The 25,839-nt window shown below is 42.2% G+C and overlaps 1 protein-coding gene across 1 annotated transcript in view; it reads left to right on the top strand.

The window, feature by feature from the left end:
• The window catches only part of AFF3 (ALF transcription elongation factor 3), a 564,600-nt gene that overhangs the window by 256,600 nt on the left and 282,161 nt on the right, over nucleotides 1-25,839 (top strand). Inside the window, exon 5 of the mRNA XM_079940200.1 lies at nucleotides 10,141-10,188. Coding sequence (XP_079796326.1) covers nucleotides 10,141-10,188 — 48 coding nt within the window. The remainder of the gene's footprint in view (nucleotides 1-10,140; nucleotides 10,189-25,839) is intronic.

Here is a 25,839-nt window from a genome sequence, read left to right on the forward strand (position 1 = left end):
TCTGCGTCAAAAACAAATGAATTGATAAATGACTCACCCAAGGGCAGGGAACAGTTTGGATAGAATCAAGACTCAGATCCTAGTTCTTTTGATTCACATACGCTGATCTCTAATTGAACACAAACTTTCCCCCATACTTAGTTAACTTAAAGGTCTGTAAAATGAAAATACAGGTACTATATTTGTTGGAGAAAGCGGACATGTAAGTGGTCCAAACCCTTGTTATTCAAGGGTCAGCGATATGCAGGTGGGCTGCAGGATGAGATTCAGGAAATTTTTAAAAAGGAAATGGTACATTTTAGAAGTCTCCCTGAAGTCTGCCTGACATGTGAGGGTTAAGTAACTTCAGCATTGTCACTCTTGCCTGAGCCTGTGTTAAAAGCAATGACCGCAGTTTCAGATGAGAGAACACAGAGTAAAGAACACAGGAATCTTGAAGTGTTCTTGTCAATTTCAGACTACAAGTGGGATGGGCATGTTTGTTGTTCCTGTTATGTGGATTCTGTACCCAGCTTTGACAGGACAGTGTGGAAGGTGGCCCTGGTATACAGCACGGGGTACTCTATTGAGACATGACCCCCTGGAAAAGCACTCAATACCAATTAGTGCTCAGGATGTAAAAACACTGTCTCTGGCTTTAATCTCTTTATGCCATCAATAGATGTTTGACAAGGTCAGTGCATTGACAGACCACTTAACTTTCTGAAAACCAAGTGTACTTTTAACTAGAAGCTCTGATTGAGATCACTAATTTTCATTCTAAAAATAATAACATGATTAAATGATCTTGTCCTATGGCTAGGAATCTGACAAAAAATCGATTACTAACTCTTTAACAATATTGCCTGTTGATAGAAGGCTAATACCTGTTCCCTAATTTACAAATACCAGTGTGCAGATTAGGAAGCCAAATGATTTCCTAATGGTTTCTGTGTTAATGGGTATGTGCTTAACTTCAGTGGAGTAAATAAATGTTGATATTTTAAGAATTTGTTTTTAAGATAACTCTGGTAATTTATTTTGATAAAGCAAAGACATTTGTTCGACCAGCCGTATTCAAGTGTAAGACTTTAATTTTTTAAATAGTCTTCTAATTTTTTTTAGTATATTGGCCATTTACTATTCATTCAACAAACATCTTCAAGCGCTTACTATGTTGTACCAGTACTCCGCTAGGAAGTGGTCATAAATGAGAAATACCATATCCACTGTAAAATCTACTAATACAAGTAAATGATACTCATTAACATTTTTCTCATTTTTTTTCTTTTCATTTCAGTATGGTATTTATTACTAGAGTAAAATCATAAAGTTAATGTGAAGGGGAGTGGGGAGAAACCGCTTAATGGGTACAGTGTTTTACTTTGGGATGATAGAAGTGTTTTGGAACTAGATAGACGTGATTATGACTCACAACACTGTGAATGTACTAAATGCCACTAAACTGTACACTTTAAAAATGGTTGGTTTTCTGTTGCATGACATTCACCTCAATTTTTTTAAATATACTTTGCAGTTTTTTCCTCTTGATACATTTATTTGACTTTGTATTCTATATTAGAGTTGGAAGGTATTTGAGAAGCCTGGCTCTGTCCCTTTCAGGCATTGTTTGGTATCTTTCACTAGAATTCTGAAGATTTTTCTTATAGGTCTTAAACATGTCTTGTTAATGTTATTCCTCATTTATTTTTCTTGATATTGTGGGTGGGATTTTTTTCGTATTTTTAAAGTGTTTATTGCTGCTGCACAGAAGAGCTATTGAGCTTTGACTGTTCATAGCCAACCACTTTTAAAATCTCCCTTTTTAATAACAGTAACAGTGGAATCTTTCGGATTTTTCTAGGTATATGATCAAAAAAATCTGCTGAGATCAAAAAAACACTGAGATGATCACAGTTTTACGTAATTTCCCTAGTGATACAATACTTCAAAGAGGCCCTAATATTAAATATTAAACGATTTTTGCATTCCTGGGACAAATCCCACTAAGTTCCCACTAATTCTTATAACATTTTATTGAATCATATTTACTAATAATCTTTTGAGGATTTTACATTTATTTTCATAAGGAGATTGATTTAGTCTCTTATGTGAGGTTTTTATATTAATTTAATAAAATAAATCATATAGCTTCCCATTACCTTCTACTCTGGAAGAGAAAATAAGTGGGAATTAGTTCTTCCTTGAAAGTTTGAAATACTTCACTGTAAAACTATTCGGCTTAAATCCTTATTTGAAGATAATTTTTAATTTAATCTGCATTCTCAGATTTATAGGCCTAATTTCATTTTTCTTTATGTCTTATGTCAGTTTTTTTCCAGAAAGTTGCCAAGTTCATCAAAATTTTTCATTTATTAGTATTGTGTTCTATATTAATGTTAACCTCAATACTTTCTTATGATTATAAGTGCTTTCATATGTTTTATCCCCTTCATATATCAAATTATTTTATGTTTATTTGAGCTTTCTTTTTTTTTTTTTTTTGCCATACGCGGGCCTCTCACTGCTGTGGCCTCTCCTGTTGCACGGCACAGGCTCCAGACGCACAGGCTCAGTGGCCATGGCTCACGGGCCCAGCCGCTTGGAGGCATGTGGGATCTTCCCGGACCGGGACACGAACCCGTGCCCCCTGCATCGGCAGGCAGACTCTCAACCACTGTGCCACCAGGGAAGCCCGAGCTTTCTTTTTATTGAACAGATTTTTAAGTGACTTTCCATTATTGTTTTGGGTAATATGTTTTACTTTTGTTTCTAAGAAATTTTATTTTGGCTTTATAAATTCTGACTTTTTGCTTTATAAATATTTCATTGGTTTTCTCTCTTTGTTATTTTCTTTTTCTGCTATGCCTCTTTGATTTTAAATTGTCAATTGCTTAGCACATTGGTTTTTTTTAAAAAAATAATGAAAGTTATTAGTGTATGAATTTACCTCTAAGAATATCTTTGGGAGCATCCCATAATTTTGTTTTGCAGTATTTTTATATTATTTTCCTGTAAATATGAAGAGTTATTTATAGTTGATTTTTATAGTGATTTTTTTTTTTTATTCCAAGAGTTCTAGGAGATTTTAATGTCTACCCTGTTTTAATTCATAGCTTAAGTGTTTTGATAACTTGTAGCTAAAGAGTCTGGGCTATAAAACAACTGCTTTTTGGAATTTTTTGAAGCTCTTTTGTAGCTCAGTATATAACCACTTCAGTAGCTATTTCATGTGTGCTTGAAAACTTGGGGTTTCCTCATAATAGTCTAAGTTCATGATATCTTTCAGTTTGTCCTTATTTAATTTTATTTTCAAGTTCTCTATCTCTCTTATATAGTTGGGATCTTGTTTTGGTATCCTTTGTCTCTTAGGAAAAATAGGGCTGGGCTAAAGATGTCCAACCATAATAATTCTATTTTTTTCCTTTTTCTTAGCATACCTTATTTTGATGCTCTATTTTTATTAATTAATATATTAATATATTAATAAATTTTATATTTATAAAAATTAATAAATATATTTATTAATTAATATATTTATTAATGCCCTATTTTTTCCTCATTCTGTGTTGTACTCTCCAATTCATTTTTTTTTTTTTGCTATGAACTGTTCTTTAGTTGAAAATAATATCACCACTATTTGCTGTCATTATGTTTGCATTCTTATGATATACTTTTTTTTTTTTTTTTTTTGCGGTACACGGGCCTCTCACTATTGTGGCCTCTCCCGTTGCGGAGCACAGGCTCCAGACGCGCAGGCTCAGTGGCCATGGCTTATGGGCCCAGCCGCTCCGCGGCATGTGGGATCCTCCTGGACCGGGGCACGAACCCGCATCCCCTGCATCGGCAGGCGGACTCTCAACCACTGCGCCACCAGGGAAGCCCTATGATATACTTTTATACACCTTTCCTTTTTTATTATTATTATTTTTTTTTCTCAGTGTATAAACGTCTAAGCGGTGGTGACAGTAATTCTGAGGGATAAAACTGGATGTGAGCAGCAGAGCAACAGGTGAACCAATTGGCTGAGCCCACTGGGGAGATCAGGAGTGGGGACCCAGGAGGGATGAGACCCGTCTCCAGCTCTGGCGATCAGGAGCAGAGTGTAGCCTCAAAAGGGGAAGTGGGGACTTCCCTGGCGGTCCAGGGGTTAAGACTCTGCACTTCCAATGCAGGGGGCACTGGTTCAATCCCTGGTTGGGGAACTAAGATCCCACATGCCGGTGACTGTGGTGCAAAAAACAACAACAACAAAAAAGCCATGCAGGCATGATCATTCCTAAAAAAAATAGCACTTGTAAAAAAAAAAAATGGAAGAAAGAAAGAAAAGAAAAGAAAAGAAGGGGGAAGAGTTGGGTGGGCATAAGACTTGCTGAGGAGAGAACTGGCTGACACGCTCCTGACCTCAGGTGACCCTGGCCTCAGGTGAGGCTGGTGCCACAGTCAGTGGATGGAGCTTCACATAGACTTGCGATAATCCCTGGATTCAAGCTTAGATCCTCGCCCAGTGCTTTGGTAGCACTGATGGGACACCTAATTTCTTTGTACCTCAATTTTTGTCTATATCAAAAATAGTAAGACTTATTTAAAAATATTTCTGTAGCAGTATTCAAGAGTGTGCGTGTGATAAACAATGTCTAAATGTTTGAGGACCTTTCGAGTGCTTGCAGACAGACAAGGGTACTGTGACTTCAAAACAGTATTATTTTAGCGTGAAGGTTCCGCCTTCAATGTGTCTGATGAAGAGTTAAACTATTTTTGAAAACAGGATATGTGCAGCTTCATCTCCTCCATAGTGAAATGACATTTCCCACTGATTGGATCGAGCCTTTTCTCCTTAAGCTTGGCTGGCTTCTTCCAGCGCTGTGTGCGTGGCATGGTAATTAGGGGCTTAGGTTCTCAGTGGCAGGATGCTCCTGGCTATTTCTTGAGCTATACTTTACCCACAGCTCCGTTCCTCACACTGCGCTGGCAGAGCGTGTGGTGTGTATTTTTAAGCGGTAAGATTTGAGGAAATCAGTTCCATGGAAAAAGGAACGTGATCGACAAGCCTTGTAGAGAAGGAGAATCAGCTGGGGTTGCTCGCTTTTAATTGAAGTCTAGTTGGAGGTTCAATGAGGTGAGGCTGTTATGACAGATTTCAAAATGTAATGATAGGAAGAGGGGGTGGGTTCATCAGAGTCGGAGTAAATACAGAGCAACAGCTCAGCAACCCAGCGTGAAGCAACAGCTACGAACCCTCACAAAATGCAGAGTAATTAAAATTGGCGTTGCACAGCCCTCCTCAGTGGGTACCTTTCCAAGGAAAGCAGTGACTTTATTGTGGAAAAATATAAACACAAATTTGGAGATGTAAATTACATGCATGTTTTAATCCTGTTCATAAACACTGAAAGTTTTTAAAATGTAAATATAATCAAAGTGCACAACTGCAGCTGAAACCAGATTTGAGAAGGATCTTGAGAAAGAAAGAAGGTGAAAGGCCCTGCAGTCTCCCCGACCCTCACACCCTGCCCATCCCAACCCCACCTTTGTGGATTCGGAAAAGAAGAGATAGAATTCTGCCCTCCAGTTTCTGAGGACACAAATCCTTGTCTTTCATTTGTCGACATCACAGAAGAGATGGTTAGTGTTAACCCTTTCTCTCCATTTCCTCTCCTGCCTTAACCCTTTTGGTCTATGCGTGTGATGTTTGAGGTTCATGAGTACGGTCCACAGTGACTAAGCATTGGATAATTTGCAGCATGGGAGTGAAGGAGGAAATTTATCCAAACACTCTCCAGATTCTTCTATTTCCATACTTTAAGCACGAGAGTGACCTCAAGTAGATCCAGTTCTAAAGGTTGAGCTTGGAGAAATAGCATTAGATAGTAGAAAACTGACTGCAGTGGTGTTGAAGAAATGTGTGTGGGTTCTACCTTGACTGTCCTTTGCTGCCAAAATGATTTTGGACAAGAATCTTCACTTCACTGGGCCACAGTCTCTCCATCTAAGCTGTAAGATTCCTTCCATTTCAACCTTTCTGTAATATTATGCCTCATGGATCCACTCCAATCTAAATGGGGCCTGGGAAATTCAACCCCAATGTGGTACCCTTCCCCAGGTGGCCCCAGGAGTCAGAAATGTTCCAGACGAGGGCCAAGATTTTCCTCTGCCAAAGCTCCTCCACTCTGTAATTTAAAGCCAGGACTCCCTGAGACTTTTGTAGGAAGTCTTTTGTCCTGGCCTCAGTTCTGCACCTGCTCAGCTGGGCAAGGGGCCTTCCCAGGAGGGAATGACCTGATGTCTGGCCAGACCATCAAAGTTCCCGGTTGGAGTTGCCATCGAGATGACCCAGTGTAATAATTCTGCATATTTCATCTACATTGATGAGGGAAATATTCAGCAGAGCTTTTATATTCTGTTCCTCTCTCAGTGTGTTCCCTCTTCAGAGTAGGGTAGTGGAAATTTATAGGATTATGGGGAGAGATACTAAGGGCCACCTGTCATTGAGATAAATCATTTCAAATGAAATTATAGTGTGGTATTCAGGGGAAGCTTAGTTTCAAGGAACGAAACACATCAAGAGTCTTTGTAGTAAGTTGTGTACCTGGGTGAGTCCACCAGGAGAGCATGAAGTCAAGTTTTCCTTGATTGATTGTTTTAAGGTGGAAAATAAAAAGTACATTGAGAATTTAGCATCTGCTCTCCCAGTATATTACATGGTAGGAAAGGGTTGGGATTTGGAAGCAGGGTAAGAGAAATGGTTGTGGGTTTGAAGATTCGTTTTCCAGTTCGACCACTGATTCCCACCTGAGCTCTGAAGGAGGTCAGTTCAAAGGACCCTTGAGCCCTGGCCTGGCTGAGGCTTCACCACATAGCCTTTGTGATGGTTGCCTCTGGCTGCTCTGAAAAGGAAACAGGGTTTGGGCTGGTTCCAAAAAGAGCTCTCTGATCTAATTTGATTGGAGTAGCAGAGCGGTGAAATTTCCAGAGCAGTCCCAGGAAAAGGCATTGGGAACAGAAGTTGGGGGTGTATGAGATGTATGTTGCCAAACTGGAACTTTTGGGAAAACAGGAGAAGGGATGAATATAGGAAAGAGGAATGAAATATTAGTAAAAAGCTTTGGGTCTTCTAATCTTATCACGATATTTAACACTGTTTTTCTTGTTTTATAAGGATAGACATATATGTTATGTTCATGCACTGTTAGCAACAGTAGTTGTGCTTTGCACATTTCATTATTGATTTTCTTAATGATGAGACTAGAAAGGAGTAATTTATACAAAGACAATTACCTGTTTTAACTAAAACATCAAATAATCCATAAGGAAATAAACTTCACCTAAAAGTTCTCAAACTGTTGGATTAAAGTCCTAAATATAAAAACCCAAACTATAAAACTCTTAAAAGAACACGTGAGTACATCTTTATAACCTTGGATTTGGCAATGACTTCGTAGACGTGACACCAAGAGCAAAGCAATAAAGAGAAAACTAGGTAAATTGGACTTCATCAGATTAAAAATTTTGTGCATCCGTGAATACTATCAAGGGGGTGAGAATACATTCCAAAGAATGGGTAAAAATATGTGCAGATCATGTATCTGATAAGGTCCTAGTATCCAAAATATATAAAGAACTCTTACAAAACAATAAAAAGTTAACAAACCCAATTTAAAAGTGGGCAAAAGACATTTCTCCAGAGAAGATACACAAATGGCCAAAATGCACATGAAAAGATGCTCAACATCATTAGTCCTTAGGAAGATGCAGGTTAAAGTCTCAACACGGTACCATTTTACACCCATTAGGATGCCTAGTATACAAAACACAACAAAACCAGAAAATAACAAGTGTTGGCTAAGATGTGGAGAAAGTAGAACCTTCATACATTGCTCGTAGGAATATGAAGTGGTACAGCCAGTGTGGAAAACAACTTGGCAGCTCCTCAAAAGGCTAAGCATAGAATTGCCGTATGACCCACCAATTCAACTTGTAGTTCTGTACCCAAAGAACGTGGGTATTCAAACAAAAACTTGTGTACAGGTGTTTATAGAAGTGCTATCACAACGGCCAAAGTGGAAAAACCAAGATGTCCATCAACCGGATAAACAAAACGTGGTCTTGTCCATACAATAGAATGTTACTCAGCCACAAAAAGGAATAAAGTAGACATAGGTTACGACATGGATGAACCTTGAAAACATTATCCTCAGTGAAACCAGCCAGACACAAAAGGCCACATGTTATATGATTCATTTATATGAAATATTTAGAATAGAAAAATCCGTAGTAACAGAAAGTAGATTAGTGGTTACCAGGAGCTGGGGAGAGGGAGGAATGGCGACTTCCTGCTTAAGGGGCATGGGGTCTCCGTTCAGGGTGACGAAAACGTTCCTGAACTAGATAGTGGTGACGTTGTGAATGTATTTAAGGCCAGGAAATTATACACTTTAAAATGGTTAAAATAGTAAAGATTATGTTATGTGTGTTTTACCATTTCCAGACTCTATAAACATCATAGAAACGCTGGTAATTTGACAAACAGATGAGCTCAGGTTTGCTGAGGAGATGCATATATTTGAAGTACAGCCTTTGGGACTGGGGAAAGCTTCTGGAAGAGAAAATGTACATGACTGAGGATGAGTCCTGTTTCCTGGCCCAGACTCGCTGTTCTGTGGCCTGGGGCGAGTCATGTAAACTCTCTGGGCCTCAGCTGGGAGCCTTGGACAAACCTTCTATTTCTGGGTGGGAAAAATGTCAATCACTTGTGGGACGTTTTCAAGCCTCACACACTTGCATTCACCTTGGCCTCTTACCCAGTGTGAAGGGTGGAATATTCCTGATGGAATGCTCTACTACCAGGAAGAGCGGGTGGGGGACACACACAGGGGTCTGGGAGTGCGAAAGTACACTTTCTGGTAGCGCCTTTGTAATACTGAGAAGTCCTGGAGCTGGTGGTGATAGCACTTACATTCCTGGGAAGGGCAGGAGGTAGATTCATTCATTCCTTCCTATGCCGCCCACTGGCAGATATCCACACTGAAAGACACAGAGCCCCTGAGTGGGTGGAGTGTCTGTCCTAGAGGGAGGAGAGATCATTCCAGAGTCCGTCTGTGAACTGCAGTTGTGGTGAGTGTGCTGAAGAAACAGTAAATGCTGCGTGGATGCGTATTCCAGGGCTAGGGATGCTCTGAGGGTCATGGTTGACCTGCCTCTGAAGGATGACTTGGAATGAACCAGGAAAACCAGGAAGGTGCAGACCAGCATTCCCGGGGGAGAGAGAACCGTGAGGGGGAAGGAAAGCAGAGTGGGCTTGGGGAAGACATCGCGAAGAAAGCTTCATGCTGGAGGTCATGCTGAGTCGTGGTCAATGTCACTGAATTAAAAGACCAGGGAAGTATTTTGCTGAGACCACAGTAGGCACTTTTACCAGCAAATGCTGCTTTCTCGTCCCCACAAAACTACCTCCTGTACTCTGGGAGTACGTTACCAGCAGTAACCACACAGCATCTCTGAAACTGAAAATGGTCCCCAGAGTTGGCTGTGACCTGAAGCCACCGTTCCTCGGAGCCTATACCATCTCCCCAGCACAGGGCAGTGTGGGTTACAGAACCAGTGGCTCTGGAGTGTGACACCCAGCCTACCCTGAGAGTGCTGGGAGAATGTGTCTCCTTTTGGTCTTTTGGGTTTTGGCCCATCACCCAGTAAATCTAGGCTCTGAGGATGGTAGAACTACCAAGAGTTTCACTTGTATTCGGCAGGACCATTGCATGTATTTGGTGGGTGGACCGGATCCATCTTTGTGGTGTAGGCCACATTTGCTTCCACACTTTGATGGAACCCAAGGTGAATGGAGCTCGTACCTGCCAGTCATGTGCTGTACTCCTAGGAGCCTTCCCTGCTTAGAGTTGACGTGGTTGGAGGGCCCAGCGCTGCAACTCTGGGGTGTGTGCGATGCTCCCGGCCGCCCTGTCCACAGTGCAGCAGTGGGGAAGGGAGGATGGTCACAGCCTTGATTGGAGTTGTCCCATTAAGGAAGGGAGCTCATCTGTAAGTCCTACTTCAGGCAAGGCCCCCTGTCCAAACTCTATTAAATTTGGAGGCTTATGGGTCATTTCTTCTCTGTAACCATGAGTCTGTTCTATCTGGCTTAATGTTTTTTCCCTTTGCTTGCAGGAGAGTAGATCTGGAGAAACCAACAGCTGTGTTGAAGAAATAATTCGGGTAAGGATATTCTTTTACGAATCTTACCAACTGGTTGACATAGATTCCAAATAGAAGGAGGTGCAGCTGCAGTGTCAAAGTGAGCCCATTGTTCATGTGTTGTCTGATCTTTACCCTTTCTGAGGGTAATCACCTAAGTTGCCTAAATAACAGTACTTTACAAAACAACTTCTAAAGCTTCTTTTAGAAACCTAGGAGCTACACCTTAATCTGGTGCCTTTGCACAGGCTGGGGTGACACTGTATGAAAGGGATCAGCTGGAAGACAGAACAACAGAGTTGAGATGAAAAATATGATTGTGTTCACATTTGGATGCCCCCATTTGTCACCCTACTATTTAAAAGCATCTTTCAATAGTCTGTGCTTTCCAGTCAGGCAGGGGTTGCCTGGTTATTCTTCTCCCAAACTTAATTAGAATCAGAAGCACTCTGACAAAGAGGTGATGCTCCGTGTTGAAAATTTATTTCTATGTTGTTATGCGTGTTATTATTTTGCCTGTTAGTCTCTGTAGGCCTGTCCTTTTCATCATCATCATCTCACGCGCACAGCCTCTGTGAACTAGTTTCATGCGCAGATGCACTTAGGCTGGGCTGTTCTGCCGTATTAGTGATCTCCTGAGTACTCAGAACTCATAATCAGGATGTCCTCTTCAACCTGTATTTTGTCTTCAATCATATTTTTCATCGGAATAACCTAATAATTTATAGCGCTCAGAAAGCTGATATTACACTGGGCGAAACACCAAGGCAAATCAGACCAGATGGTGTGGCAATTCTCTATAAAGAAAAAGAAAAACTTTGTTTTAATATGTTTGTAACTTTTGGGCATCCTACACACTTTTTCTTGAATGGCTAGTGAATTACAGTAATATGGTTATGTGGTTTAAAATTTTACATTAACCAATCAAATTGTTTTCAGCGGTAGGATTTTTATTTCTTCCTGGAAAGCATTATTTCATAAATAAATGTTTTCACTCTCGAATTGATTAAAATAACTCATTGAAGTTTGATTTGATGAATTCATAATGATTTTTGTTTTTCTGGGAGAGATTTATATAGAAAGCAGTTGTCAAAGTGTGGTAGCTTCATTTCTGGCATTTAATTATACGTTGTATAAAATACGTGTTGTATTTTACATCTAAATTATCTCTATCTTGGGGCCTTGTTTCAGGTTAAACACAGATAGTGTAAAATGCAGATGTACTTTTCCTATTTTTCTCTTTTAACATACTTTCATGTTTGGGGTCCCAATATTCAGTGTTCAAGCCATCTTCCTTTGATTGGTTATGGTGTTTATATCTGCAAAATGATAATACCACAACACACCAATCCCCTCTTTGGTTTCTCTGTTTATGTTTAAAAAATCCTACCCCTTCTCATCCTTTCTTATCTTTTCTGAGGATATGGAAGAACTCTGTTGTTTGACCTTTCTGTCCTATATTCTAAGCAGGGCTTGAAGTTTACAAAGAGCTTGAGTGTTTCTCATACCATAACGATATACTTTAGAGAAGCAGTCCACAACCATAACGATATACTTTAGAGAAGCAGTCCACAACCTTTTCGGCACCAGGGACTGGTTTTGTGGAAGACATTTTTCCACGGGGGAGGGGGGGATGGTTTGGGGATGATTCAAGCGCATTACATTTATTGTGCACTTTATTTCTATTATTATTACATAGTAATATATAATGAAATAATTATACAACTCACCGTAATGCTGACAGGAGGCGGAGCTCAGGCGGTAACGCGAGCGATGGGGAGCGGCTGTAAATACAGATCAAGCTTCGTTTGCTCACCGCCGCTCACCTCCTGCTGTGCGGCCCCGTTCCTAACAGGCCACGGACCGGTAGTGGTCTGTGGCCCGAGGTATGGGGACCCCTGCTTTAGACAGTGCAAAATTCACTTCAAATAAAACTGAACGCTGGGGCTTCTCTGGTGGCGCAGTGGTTGAGAGTCCGCCTGCCGATGCAGGGTACACGGGTTTGTGCCCCGGTCCGGGAAGATCTCTTCCACGTGCCGTGGAGCGGCTGGGCCCGTGAGCCGTGGCCGCTGAGCCTGCGCGTCCGGAGCCTGTGCTCCGCAACAGTGAGAGGCCCGCGTACCGCAAAAAAAACCCCAAAAAACTGAATGCTGTAGTCAAGAGTTTAAAGCATTATTTATTTATTTTTTTAAGAAAGCTGATGAGAGCCAGGCACCCCGGCCCCACTCTCCTACCTTCCCACGATACTGACCCCGAATCCATCACACCACGGGTGCTGCCCCTACCTGCCTTGAATCAGGCGTGGAACAAGAGGAAAAGCCTGGACCAATGAGAGAATTGATTTATGTGTACGCGCAGGGTCAAGGGTAGGGGGATGCTTCCTTCATCGGAAGACAGCTGAGCTCTGAGCTCCACACTTCCCAGAGCTTGTGAGGAGTGTTCCAAAGAGGAGATGGTATAGACTGGGAAGTGATGGTGGTGCTGGTGCTGTCATGTGAGCATCTTTCTTTCCCCTCACCTGGCAGTCTAAGGTGTTAGTAGTGCTCTAACTTCAGGAGCTCCTAGAGGATCATGTCTGTGTTCCCAGTTTTGCCTGGAATGTTTTTCTGGCTGTCACCTGCCTCTCACACCAGGCAGCCCCAGGATCGTCTTCCCCTCTTATCCTAAGCATCTCCTCTCCTGCAAACACAAGCGCAGGGCGCCTTCTCAGTTACAGCCTGTTGGATTTGTTGTGTATCTGTCACACATCAGTATTCTTCCCACACGGTGGCCCTAATGTTTGGAATTTAGAATTCACGATTTTGTGGAATGAATAAATAAATGAGTGAGTGAGTAAAAGAATCCTCCAAAGGAGAGTGATGAGTACCGTTGTGATGGCTCAGAGATTCCCTTTGCTGTAAATCACAGACAAGATGTACTGGCCTTTTTAATGCTCGGTTCCTGTGAATCATCTTTGTGGAGCCCAATTTTCCTTACCAGCATCCCTCCCCTTGGAATCAGCTCAGGTAAACCTGATGTCGTCAAGGTCACCAGAGGTGCTTACTACTTGCAGTCATCTCGTTGTAAAAAGGCTCTCTCTTGTTGTGGAGGAAAATCAGGGTCATGAAAAATACCTTAAAATTATGAACATGGAGGTGGTCATTGGACAAGTGTTTGCATGCCCTTTCCATGTGGGAGGTACTGGAAACAGCGGTGGGTCAGAGAGACATGACCCCTGGCCCTTTGGGAACCGACAATGTGCTGGAAGAGATAGATACTAAGTTTTTTTTTTTAATCTCATAAATAAATGTATAGTGTGAATTGTGGTAAATACTCAGGGTTTTATGAGCGCTTACTCTAGGGTGTATTACCGAATTTGGGGTCAAGAACTACTTCCCTGAGGAAGCGGCCCTTGAACTGAGCTGGAGGGTGAGTAGGAAAGCAACCTAAGGAAAATGGTGAAGCTTCCAAGCAGAGGGAGTGAAGAGCTCAGCTGGTTAGAGACCCGGGAGGGAGAGAGAAGGCCCGCGTGGCTGGAGAGCAGGTGGGAAAAGCCAGGCAGGAGCGGCCAGCCGTGCTGTGCTTTCTCAGCCACATTCGAGAGCTTCTAAGCACAGGGGAACCGGCGAAGGATTGGGGCTGGGAGCGATGTGATCAGATTGTAGACGCACCGCTCTGGCTGCTGTGAGGAGTGGCTTGAGGGGAAAATGGAAGAGGAATGTGGGGCTGATGCAGGCTCCAAGCGAGGGACGCTTGGTGGAGACACGGGAAGATTGAGGGAGATGCTGTGTTGGGTTGGGGAGAAGAGGACATCCTCTGTTAATTTTTAGACGTGCTGAGTTTGAGGTGCCTTTGTGATGTTCAAGTAGACGAGGAGAATGTAGAGGAACTCAGAACGGAGGTCTGAGCTGCAGGCCAGCATTTTGGATGAATTAGCACATTGGCAGTAAAACCACAGAAATGGGTACATTTGCCTGGAGAGAGACTTGAGGCCGAGAAGCAATGAGGGCCTGAATTCCACCATTTCAGGGGCAGGGAAGGGAGGAAGAGCCACTGGCAAACGAACATGAGAGGGAGTGACTAGAGAAAACTGGGACCGTGGAAAGCCACAGAAGTCAAGGAAAGAGAGTTTCCATCCAACAGGGTGCAGAATTTCTGAGAGGACACGAAAAGATGAGGATCGAAAGCCACCCAACGGATTGGACAACAAAAAGGTCGTTGGTGACCTCATGGAGAGCTGTTTCTGTGGAGGAGAGGGGGCAGGGTCCAGACTGGAGAAAACTGAGAGGATGGAGTCCCTGAGTTTAGAGACCTCTTGTGAGGAAAGGCAGTGGTTTCCGTTCCATTTATTTCCATTCCATTTATTTCCTACACAGTCACGACCACCAATGAGGATAGGCTAACGTTTATTGAGCACTTACTATATCTGGGACACTCTTCCAAGCTTCTTGCATGTGTTTTCTCATTGGACCATCACAACTGCCTTCTGTGTAGCTGGGAACTATTATCATCCCCATTTTACAGAGGAAGAAACTGAGGCGAGGGGAGGTTAAACACAGCTCGCCAAGGGAACAGCTACCACATGGTAGAGCTGGGATTTTAACCAGCACCACCATCTGGGACCAGCACCCCCTCTCTCTTACCTGCTGTGCTGTCTTATTAAAGGAAGAACCCCCCCCCCCCACCCCAGCTCATTCATGAAACCACTCAGGCATTTTGCTGTGAAAGGGAGGTTTCCCGTTCCCATGTGTGTATGATCTGAAAGTGCCCGATCACGCGTGTGTGCACTTGAACTTAATGGAGGTTTTATGGCCAACGTCAGCAATCTCACCTTTGAACTTCTTTTTCCTCCCCCCTCTCTTATTTTTGCTGAGGTGACTGTTTTCAAGTCATTTGAATATTACATTATGTTCTCCAGTATAATTATTTTTTATCGTCACTCAGAGAATTTCAATCCTGGGACCTAGTAAATCTGTGTATTACTGCAAAATTCATTTAGGAGATGGGCACTAAGGGCTGGGAGCCCTTATTGCTGACATATGTTTGTAACAGACAGTTTTCTGTTACACTGTATTTCATCCCTAAAGGCTCCAGTGCTGTAATACTTAGGTGCTTTCCCTAGCATTACCCATTAACGTAGAATGGCATTAACATTTGTTCAGCAAATAAAATCCATTTACAACTTAATGGGGGTGTGCAGGGCTGGAATCTAGAATGCACAGATTTTATGCCGCACAGCTCTAGATGGTGTTTATTGCTGAGCATTCCTCATAACGTAGGGAGCCTTTGTCATAAGAGACCAGTATTTTGAGATCTGGTTTGGATTTAAAGGATGAATTTAGAGACAATCTCAGTGCAACATCTGAGCAGATTATCTTCTTGGCTTTCATCTTTAGTCACTAATTTAATTCCAATTTCCTGTGAAATAGTCATGGCGAATGTTTACGTAGAGTTGCCTTTCTGTTGATATGAAAGGAGTAACTGGGACTTGTTTAAATTCTGGAGACCCAAACCAATTTCCTGACACTATAATTGAACGGATTTCCAGCAGACAGAGGGAACTCCTTTTCCTTGGTTTTCTAGAAACTAAGGAGCCTCCTAGGCAAGATTTCCAGTTGTGATGCTGGGAGATCTGTGAGTGAGGAGAGAGTTGAGATTACCATCACATGGGACGCACGTCGTCATGGCCCCCTCACGTGTTCAGACCCTGGATGGTGAGACAAGAGAAACCTTGTGCTTAAATGTCTACAGGCTCCGTAACCCACATGAAAATATATTAGCCACTCGGAGAAAATAGAGAACAAAGGGACAACTTGTTTTAAGTGACCTGTTTGGGTCGTTTGCAGAGCTGGACCTAGGTCAAATCTCCCGTTTCAGACCAGACAGGCGTTTCCTGCCTCATGTTGTGTTTTTTTTTTATTTTATAAATTATCTCATTTGTTTCAAGTAGTAAAGATTTTATTCATGGCAAAATGAAGCCCACAAATGGCAAAATCAATCCGGGTATAAATGTAGAGGAGCCCGTTTATATATCCCATGACTTGTCATAATAAAATCGAATCAAAGCAAAAGTAAACCTGGTGGAGGTCTAGAGAAATTCACCAAGCAAAAGCTACATGTTTTATCCAAGATAAATGAGTTTCACTGGGTAGTGTTTTGTTTTGATTTTTCTTTTTGCAGTTGGCCACTTGGACGGATAGAGACAGCAGGAACACAATTTATATCTTATTTTACATCTGTAGGTGCATTTTTACTAGATGTTATTATATTTGTCCTTTTGGCTGAAACCAAAAGCCCTACTTAAATGACTCCATTTCTCTTCCAGGGGCATCCTGGTGCCTGTAAGGGGTGTGCAGCAGCCTGCCGCTTGTTTCAGGGCCATTTGGCTACACTTTGTAGGCTTTGTGATGACTCTGGAGGTGTCCAGTTTGTAACAGAGGTGGGGCGAGAATACTCTAATTCAGAATCTATTCCGAGCCCAGAGGCTTTGGGGTGATGGCCACAGGGACCGTGGAGGTCTGGAAGCTCCCATTGGGAGTGAATGGCTTTGCCTTTCTGTTTTTACCTGTCTCCTTCTGATGCACACGGTTAGACATCACAGAGGCATTTACAGAACCGGGGGTGTGGAAGACCGAGGGGATGTTAGCAGCCCAAGCAGCATGTCTTCTGTGGGAATAGACTCTCTGCCCTCATAGTCAAGGGTGAGTTCTGATACCGCAGTCAATATCTTTGCCTGGGTGTTTGTCATTATCTTACTGTGAAGGTGCCGACTGGAAGACAGGAGGAGGTGCACACACAGTGTTAACAACAGCTGGATGCCACAGGCCGTCACGGAGCTCACGGTGCCGTGTACCTCCTGCTGTGCCCAGGCTGGGACAAGGGAAGCATGTCAGTAGCCAGACTGCACCATGGGCGGGGTTTCCAGCAAGGTCAAAGGCACACCTTCCCCATTTCTCGTGAAGAAACTTGGAGAACTTCAGCGCTACATTAGAGGACTGAGGCATTAAATATACTTGATTTTTAAAGTTGTCTGTTGCTCTAGCCTTGCAAGGTACATCCACCGAGCAAAGAGATAGTGAGACTGGGCTCAAGACAGAGGCAGATTCTTGGAAGTCCTCTGCAGAGCCACACGTGCTCTGGCCCCATCTCTCACCCCTGCCCACCTCTCACTCTGTACATGGCTTCTGCAGGAGCGGCACCACAGCTCTCTCCCTCACCTCCGGGCTTCACGCATGCTCTTCTCTAACCCCAGAGCACGCTCTGTCTACGCCTGACCCCGAACACCTGACTGTTTCTTGCTTATCTTCCAAGCCTCACTTAAGATGTCACTCCCTCCAGGAAGCCTTCCTGATTGCCAGAGTCTGAGTTAGATGCTCTTGTTCTATATTCCCCAAGTACCCTTTACTTTTATCATAGCACTTATTGTACTGAGTTGTAATTGTCTTTCTTAAGCCCCATTAGGCTCTTACCATCCATCTCCAGGGGCTATCAAACTGCCTGGCATGTAATGGGTGTTTAATTAATGCTGAATAAATGGATGAGGAATAATGAATGAATGCCTTTGACCTTTTGCTCAGTGTCTGTTTTTCCTCTCCACCCTGTTGTCCTTCCAGTCCTCCAACAAAAAAAAGATTGAGGTGCTGTCCCCCTGAAACATAAGCTCTCCAAGGACGGCCGAGATTGTTGGGTTACCTGGGAGCATTAGAACATTCTACATTTCACACAAATTCAAGAGAGATGAGAGTTCAACTAATAACTCCTGAGGGTTGGAAGTGAAAAGGCATCCCCAGCTACTGCTGGTATCCATGCCAGAAAAGCTCAGACCTTTTGTGTCTGCCACTTGTAGTCTGATTATCTTTCATGAAACTGAGTTTTCCATTTTGATAGCTAATGAATGTAATGTACAAGTTGAAGAAATCAAGATAATAAATTTGCAGGGATAATTTGGTTAATTACCATATTGCTGCTGGTGTAATCGAGGGAGGGAAGTCAAAGCTATTTCCACTGCTAATATGCTCCGTGTAAAGCAGTTCTTGGAACAATTACCCAAAGTTATCAACTCAAGACATACATTTTAAAATTGTACTTATTACCATGAAAACCACACACGGTGTTCTCTTTTTTCAAATGGAGGGTTGTGAAATTACACAGATTTGCTGCAAATTACTATTGTACACATGCAGGAAAGTTAAAAATAATTGCTAAGATCGAAAATGATAATTTGAGGATTGACAAGATACAGGCCTTGAAAAATTAGAACCTCTATCTATATATTAATGATATCTTTTAAGTAAGACATAATTACCTGTAGTTCTTACACTCATAATTATTTAGATCATTATAATGGAAAAAACTTAGAAACCTGATTATTCTTTTGCCATTTCATTTATGTGCTGTTTTATGATTTCTGATATATTTGGTTTATAGTTATGCAGTTTGTGTGTTTTTAATGGTTGTTGGATGCAATGAGATGTAAGTATTTTAAAAATGTAGGGGTTGAAACTCAGGACGTTTTTCATGACTTTTAGAACATGTGCCCGTATTTATCTACAGGTGGTTTTGTTCTGATTTTGAAAGCTGTCCACACACACAGCCCACAGTTTCAGAATGGGTAATCCAGTTTGGGCATTCTTTTTTCTTTTTTTTTTGCGGTACATGGGCCTCTCACTGCCAGGGCCTCTCCCATTGCGGAGCACAGGCTCCGGACGCGCAGGCTCAGCGGCCATGGCTCACGGGCCCAGCCGCTCCGCGGCATGTAGGATCTTCCCGGACCGGGGCACGAACCCACGTCCCCCGCATCGGCAGGCGGACCCCCAACCACTGCGCCACCAGGGAAGCCCTAGTTTTGGCATTCTTTAAGCTCCTAAATTAACTGGTTTTTGCGCCTGAGGCATTTTCCCATTTGCACATGGCTCCATTCCTGGGCCCACGTGTAGCCCAGAAGTTCTGGAGAATCGCTATGCTTGGCCTGCTTCTGAACACCTTTGGTTCTGCTGATGAACTGGGAAATGTACACCTCTTCCTGTCTCTGCAGATACAGTAGTCCTCTTTTATCCGAGGTTGCAGTTACCCATGGTCAATTGAGGTCTGAAAATGTTAAATAGAGAATTCCAGAAATAATTCATCAGTTTTAAATCATGTGCTGTTCGGAGGCAGGTGATGAAATCTCGTGGCATCTTGCTCCGTCCCACCTGGGATGAGAACCGTCTCTTTGTCCGGCGTATCCCGTGCATCTCGGTATCTCTCTCGGTACTGTGTTCAAGTGGCTCTTATTTTAGTTAATAATGGCCCCAAAGTGCAAGAGTAGTGATGCTGGCGGTTCTGCTCTTCTCTGCCTGTGCCTAATTTATAAATTAAACTTTATCCTAGGTATGTATATTTAGGAAGAAACAATGTGTGTAGGGTTTGGTGCTACTTGTGGTTTCAGGCACCCACTGGGGGTCTTGGAACATATACCCCCTGGATAAGGGGGGATTGCAGTATTGGGCTGGAAAATAATGTCATATCCTGACACTAGCTGATTTATTTCTTACAGCTTCTCCCTCTCTCTTTCCTCCCACTAAAAAGGTGTACCTATTTATGCAAAAGTTTATCTTTCTCTCTCCCCTGAATTTCCTAAAAAGTTACAGGCGTTGTAACCCATGGGCAGTTTGCTGTTTATTATTACAACTTTTTCATTACAGCGTTTTCATTTTAATGCCTTATTTTTAATTGTAATCCTAAATCATGAGAGGTCTGTGGTTCTGTAGAATTAAAAATACTAAAAATTTTATATTCTTCTCCTTTTTTTAAAAAAAAAAGTATTTTTCTGTGAACATTGATTAGGCTTCTGAAACGTGATTAAAAATCCTAAGATCAACATGCTTATTATTGACATATTACGCATTAATTTAAAACTCTATGCCTCAGCTACTTGTAAATATCTTTTTAATAATCTCAAATATAGATTTATTTTTGCATATGAAGTACATATTTTCTAAAAATCACCCTGGGATTCTATAGTAATTTAACAGTATCGATATATTTATATCTGCATACTTTATGAATCATTTTAGCCTTCCCTTCTCTGGCAATAACTTGTGATCTCACAGTATTTTTGGTCAGTTTTTAAACATGTTTTTGAATTCAGTTTAACAGTGTCTATCTGGGTGGGGGAGAGGGAATGATAGGCTTTCATTTATTTTTCTTATTTTTTTGCAATTTTGGAAGATATTTTATTTTATATAATTAAAGAGTACTTTTTTGGTAAACATACTATTTTTAATAAAATATAATCTATAAGGGCAAACAAGAATCAAGGATATGATAAAATATTGATTAAAATAAATCCTACTCTTTCCTTTGTAGAATATAGATTATTATAAGTGGTTACTTTTTATTTTCCAACTTGGCAACAGTTTAGTACGATAAGCCCAAGAGAAAAGTTAATATATTCAAGATATATTAATATCTGAGTTTGAATACGCAAAGTATTTTTAAAAAGTAATATTATAAAAATGAAAGTCCTTGAGCATATGCTGACAGGACAGGCTTTTAAAAATAGAACCTTTCAAGTTAGCTAAAAATGTTAGTACAGCTTCTGAAAAATGACCGAATCCCCCAAAACCTACCCAGGCTGCTTCTCTGGAAACCAAATGACAGTCTTTTACCCAGCTTCAAACAGGAAAGCCATTTGAAAACTCAGCTGCAGATAAACTAGAGAGAAAGAGGAAAAGGGAGAAAGAAAATCTGGCCATGATGCATGAAGAAGATGGTGTCGCGAGAGGTTCCCTCCAGTGAGAGCAAAACCTCCCCTCTGGGCTGCAACATGAGCATTGATCATTCTGACCTTTCCGCTTTCTATTTCCTTGGTTTTCTCAATGAAGTCTCTCACTCAGCCCTCCACCCGCACCCCAACCCCAGACTCTGGAAAGAGGCAAGAAATGAACACTGAGTTCTTTTGGACGTTCGCTGGTTATTGTTGTATGAAATCAGGAGATCACTGTGACATGAATACAGACTCAAGAGCAGATTCCCAGCAGGTTCAAAACAATGTAGATGGTGATGGGGGGAGGGGGGGACTCATGGTAACTGGAGTCATCTAGAAAGATCGTCAGCAACCCTTGGATAGTTGAAATGATTAATCACTTCAGCACAAAAGAGCACAAAAGGAGATTTGTTAAGAATAAGCGGGGGACAGAGTGCTACCTCCAGGGGTGACAGGCCTGTCTGCTTAATAATGTATTTTTAAAGTGTATGCCACATCAAAAGCCAAGCACGTGCAAATGGAGGAAAATGGAAAGAAAAAGCAGTGGTCAGAATACTTAGTGCATTAGAGCAAATGTTTCCGAGATCAGATTGGCAATAATTTTGATTGGAGCATTTTTTAAATGCATTCTTATGCCCCACCCAACCTCCCACCCCCAAGGTCTTAGCAGCCCTGGGAAAACTCACGGTCCCTAGAAGGATGTGTGCTGGACCTTTTATCACTAAAAACGATAAAGAGCCCATCAAAGCAATATTGTGTGATAGCCCCCCTTTCTTTGAGGTGCAGGGGTCTCAATCGTCTCCTTGGACTAGAGCAAACTCCATGAATGAAAGCAACAGAAGCAATAATGATAGCATGGCTTAACACGCATTGATGGCTTTCTGTGCCCTCGATGTCTGTTATCTCCTTTAATCCTCACTCTAACTCTAGATGATGTCATCCTCATCTTCCAGAGCAGGAAACCGAGATAAGGGGAGGGGAACACATAGTAAATAAGAGACATGGTTAAGGTTTAAACTCCAGAGTCCAGAGCCTAAGTTCATAAACCACATAGAGTGATTTTTTTAAAAGGCTGAATATTTTCAGTACGTAAGACTAGGCAGATTCTTCTTGTGGGGAGGCGTCAGGACTCTTGTGTTCGTACCACCTCTTTCTCACGGCCTTGAGGACAGGAAAGGATGCTCATGGCTGCAGTCGTTGCTTTAGAAGCCACACAGCGTTTCTGAGGAGTTAGATGGAGCATTGATGCCTGCGGTGTGGCATAAGGGGTGCACAGTGAGCACAGAAGTACCTTTTTTTTTTTTTGCGATACGCGGGCCTCCCACTGTCGCGGCCTCTCCCGTTGCGGAGCACAGGCTCCGGACGCGCAGGCTCAGCGGCCATGGCTCACGGGCCCAGCCGCTCCGCGGCATGTGGGATCTTCCCGGACCGGGGCACGAACCCGCGTCCCCTGCATGGGCAGGCGGACTCTCAACCACTGCGCCACCAGGGAAGCCCCAGAAGTACCTTTGATAGTTCCTTACAGATTGGTCTTGAGCGTGTATTCACCTGTAACCTAGTTCCTGGTAGTACATCTTGAAGGGCCAGCTTCTTCTGCATCAGCCTGTGTTTTGCTACCTTCCATAAAGCTCCATGTTACTGACACCACCTGCTCGTATTACCCTTCGTAAGAGCCCCAATAGTCAACACTGTCCTCCTCCCCAGGAGAGGGGTGGGTGAAAATGTAGAGTCAGAGGCACCGAGAGGTCCAGGTGGCCGCAGTCCACACCCCTGGCTGCACAGGTGTGAATTTTCACTGTCGCTGGAGGGAGTTCTTGCATCAGACACTCTGTCTGACAACGGCTCTGCCGCTGACCAGCTTGGTAGCATTGAGTCAACAGAGATTTCAGTACAGTGCACAGTTTGCAAAGAAGAAAGCTATAGTTCTTGCTCGTTATTTGATATGGCTATAACATCTGTTGCCAGATAAATTTGTGGATACAAACATCATCGTGAATCAGCATACCTAACCAAACGTTTTCATTCATCAGACGCAGTTCTGGAGGTAAACTAGTCTTGCAGATCTGTGATTGAAATCAGCCTTTTATTTTGGAACTGATGACTGTTAGCTGCCATTATTCTCATTAGGGTAATCAAGTATTTTCAAACTCGTTGGAGATGAGGTTCACTTAAGGAAATCTCAGTCCGTGAAATCCGGTTGTAGAATATTTGTGAGATTAGCTCTTTATTGCTAAGAAATCATTGTTTTGCTAAAGGACTCCTGCCTACAGGAAAGGATTAACCTAGGATTCATAGCAAATTCCCCTAGATATCTAGAATCTAGATATCTGCTTACAGCTTTTTTACAACTTAGCATGACTAGAAAACAAGGGTGTTGGAATCACTTTGAGTTTGATTTGACAAATGATAAAATATAAAGACAGTGCTTCCTTGGAATAAAAATGAAAGCCAGTGGGACATTATAAATCACTTTACAAAAATATCATTTTTTTTTTTTTTTGTACAACTGTTCAGGTGCGCACACTAATAAGCAAAGCGGCTGCAAAGGGAATAAATGCAGACTACACCCCCTGGTGGAACATTGTTTGATAGGTGGTTGATGGCGTGTTCTCTCTTTAAATAGAGTTGAAGTGCGTATTTAAATTTCTTTGCCTTCTTAATTGTTGTAAACTACGTTCATTTATGTCAATTTATGCCTGTTAGTTGCTTTTACAAGTATACGGTTATACCAAGTATGCCTAATTATGAATCAGATTACCCAGGCAAAGTCGTTTTTATAATATATGTTCTAGTCTACTGTGTTTCTAAAGACTCCTTTTCAGAGCTCACAAAGGATTAAAAATTATGCCTAGCTTCTAACTTATAGGAGTATTTTCACATTGAAATAAACTTGGTAGATTGCTTGGAACAGCTGTCTTGCTTATTGGCAAATGACATAGAACCCTCCTACTTAAATATAAATCCTTCCCATGTTAAGACTTATCCAACTGATGAGGAGAGCAGAGTAAGGCTCAGAAATCTGCTTGGGCTTGGAAGGGCAGTGAATTCAAATAGTGGAAGTCTTTAAAGAGGTAGGTTGAGAAAATCCCCAGCTTCCACGTAGAGCCTTAAAAGAAGACACAAGAAGGGAAATGGGTTGATATTCCTGTACCATGTATGAAGGATTATATCTTTTCAGTATTGTGTTTTTCATTGACGTACAGATTTAATTTCAATTAGAATGTGATTGCCTACATTTCTGTATGATTTGGTAGCACCCAGCAGTATTCTCAGTAAGTACTTGAATGATTTATTGAAAATCTAACTTCATGAAAAAACTGACTCATTCAATCTTTAAAGACATCTTATATATCCTTTCAAGTATGGGACTTATTACTTGTTAATTATTTATATTCAACACCTTGAGTTATTACTATAAAAAAGTCAGTGACCCCTAGCATCCAAAAATGAGTAAGAGCTGGAATTTTACATGTAGAAAATTTAGGTCTTCATGGGAACTCAAAGGCATCTAAAATTATAAACTGTTTTTACATCTGTTAGGAATCCACTCTTGAGTGGATTAGGAGTTTATAATGATACCTGTGGTTACTTGAAACTGAAGAATTGGGCATGCACATTCAACAGAGTCAGTAGTGAGTTTTCTTTTTTTTTTTTAATTGGGGTATATTTGTTTTACAGTCTTGTGTTAGTTTCTACCGTACAGCGAAGTGAGTCAGCCATATGTATACATATATCTCCTCTTTTTTGGATTTCCTTCCCATTTAGGTCACCACAGAGCACTAAGTGGAGTTCCCTGTGCCATACAGTAGGTTCTCATTAGTTATCTATTTTATACATAGGAGTGTATGTGTATGTATATGTGTGTGTGTGTGTCAATCCCAGTCTCCTTTAACGGATTTTCTTCTCCTCCTGTGGCAGCAATAACATGTGGTTGACCCAGGCTGGTTGTATGGCTCAAAGGAGATTAAGGATTGCACACAGCTTGGTAAAGTGCTATTAAAAACAGCAGTGTTTCAGCTCAGAGCTACAGAAGGTAGAGAGCTGGAGAGAGCACCACGTCCAGTCTTACAAGAGGGAAAAAAAGCCAGAGAAAGAGCACATTAGCTACTTGTATTAAACCCATGAAAGAACTGAGGTCGCAAGGCAAACGACCTGAAATGTGAAGGGAGACAGGCACCTTCAGGGAGAAACAGGACTTGAGCATCTGCTTGTAAGGGACACCACCCAAGGCCATGTAAACCAGTTAGCAGAAACTTGTATGATTGGCAAAGGTGAACATGGGCTCACAGGAGGGCACCACAAGCACAGGGGAGTTTGCACTCTTCTGCAGGCTTTTCTGCCCCCAGGTGCTCATAGGGAAGACCTGGGAGCATGCTGGGAGGCCTCACCTGTGGTGTTGGCTAGGGGAAGGGAATTGCAGCCACTGCTGAACCTCCACCCAGACCCATCTCCTCTTTCTCTCCTACTGATCACAAACCTTAATCTGTAGGAAGAAGGGCACAAAACTGCAGCCTGAGAGCCCTGGTGGGTCCCCCTATAGCTGGAGGAGAGGAATGGCAACCATCACCCAAACAACGCACACCCTTCTCCCCTGTCATTCCTTAATCTTCAGGGGTTAGGGCAACCAGAATGCATCCTGAAGTCCCTGTGGGAAACCCACTGTATCGGCAGAGTTTGGGGTTTTTTTTTTTTAGAAAAAACAAAAAGCTCTACCCCTAGGGAAGGGTCAGGAATATGTGCTCCCTAACATTACATTACATCTGGAGGAAAGCTACACCACCAAGACTCATGTTCACAGTGCCCAGCTAACACCAAGGCTTAAGCAAAACATCAGAGACCATCTTCTTTCCCTGGCTCTCCAACCACTGCACAGACTAGCACTGAGTAAAAAGAACAGTGGGATACAACTGGGAGAGCTATGCAAAGAGAAGACCCAAAGCCAAGTG

Source organism: Stenella coeruleoalba (genome assembly GCF_951394435.1).
Source record: "Stenella coeruleoalba genome assembly, chromosome: 13".
NCBI lineage: Eukaryota > Metazoa > Chordata > Mammalia > Artiodactyla > Delphinidae > Stenella > Stenella coeruleoalba.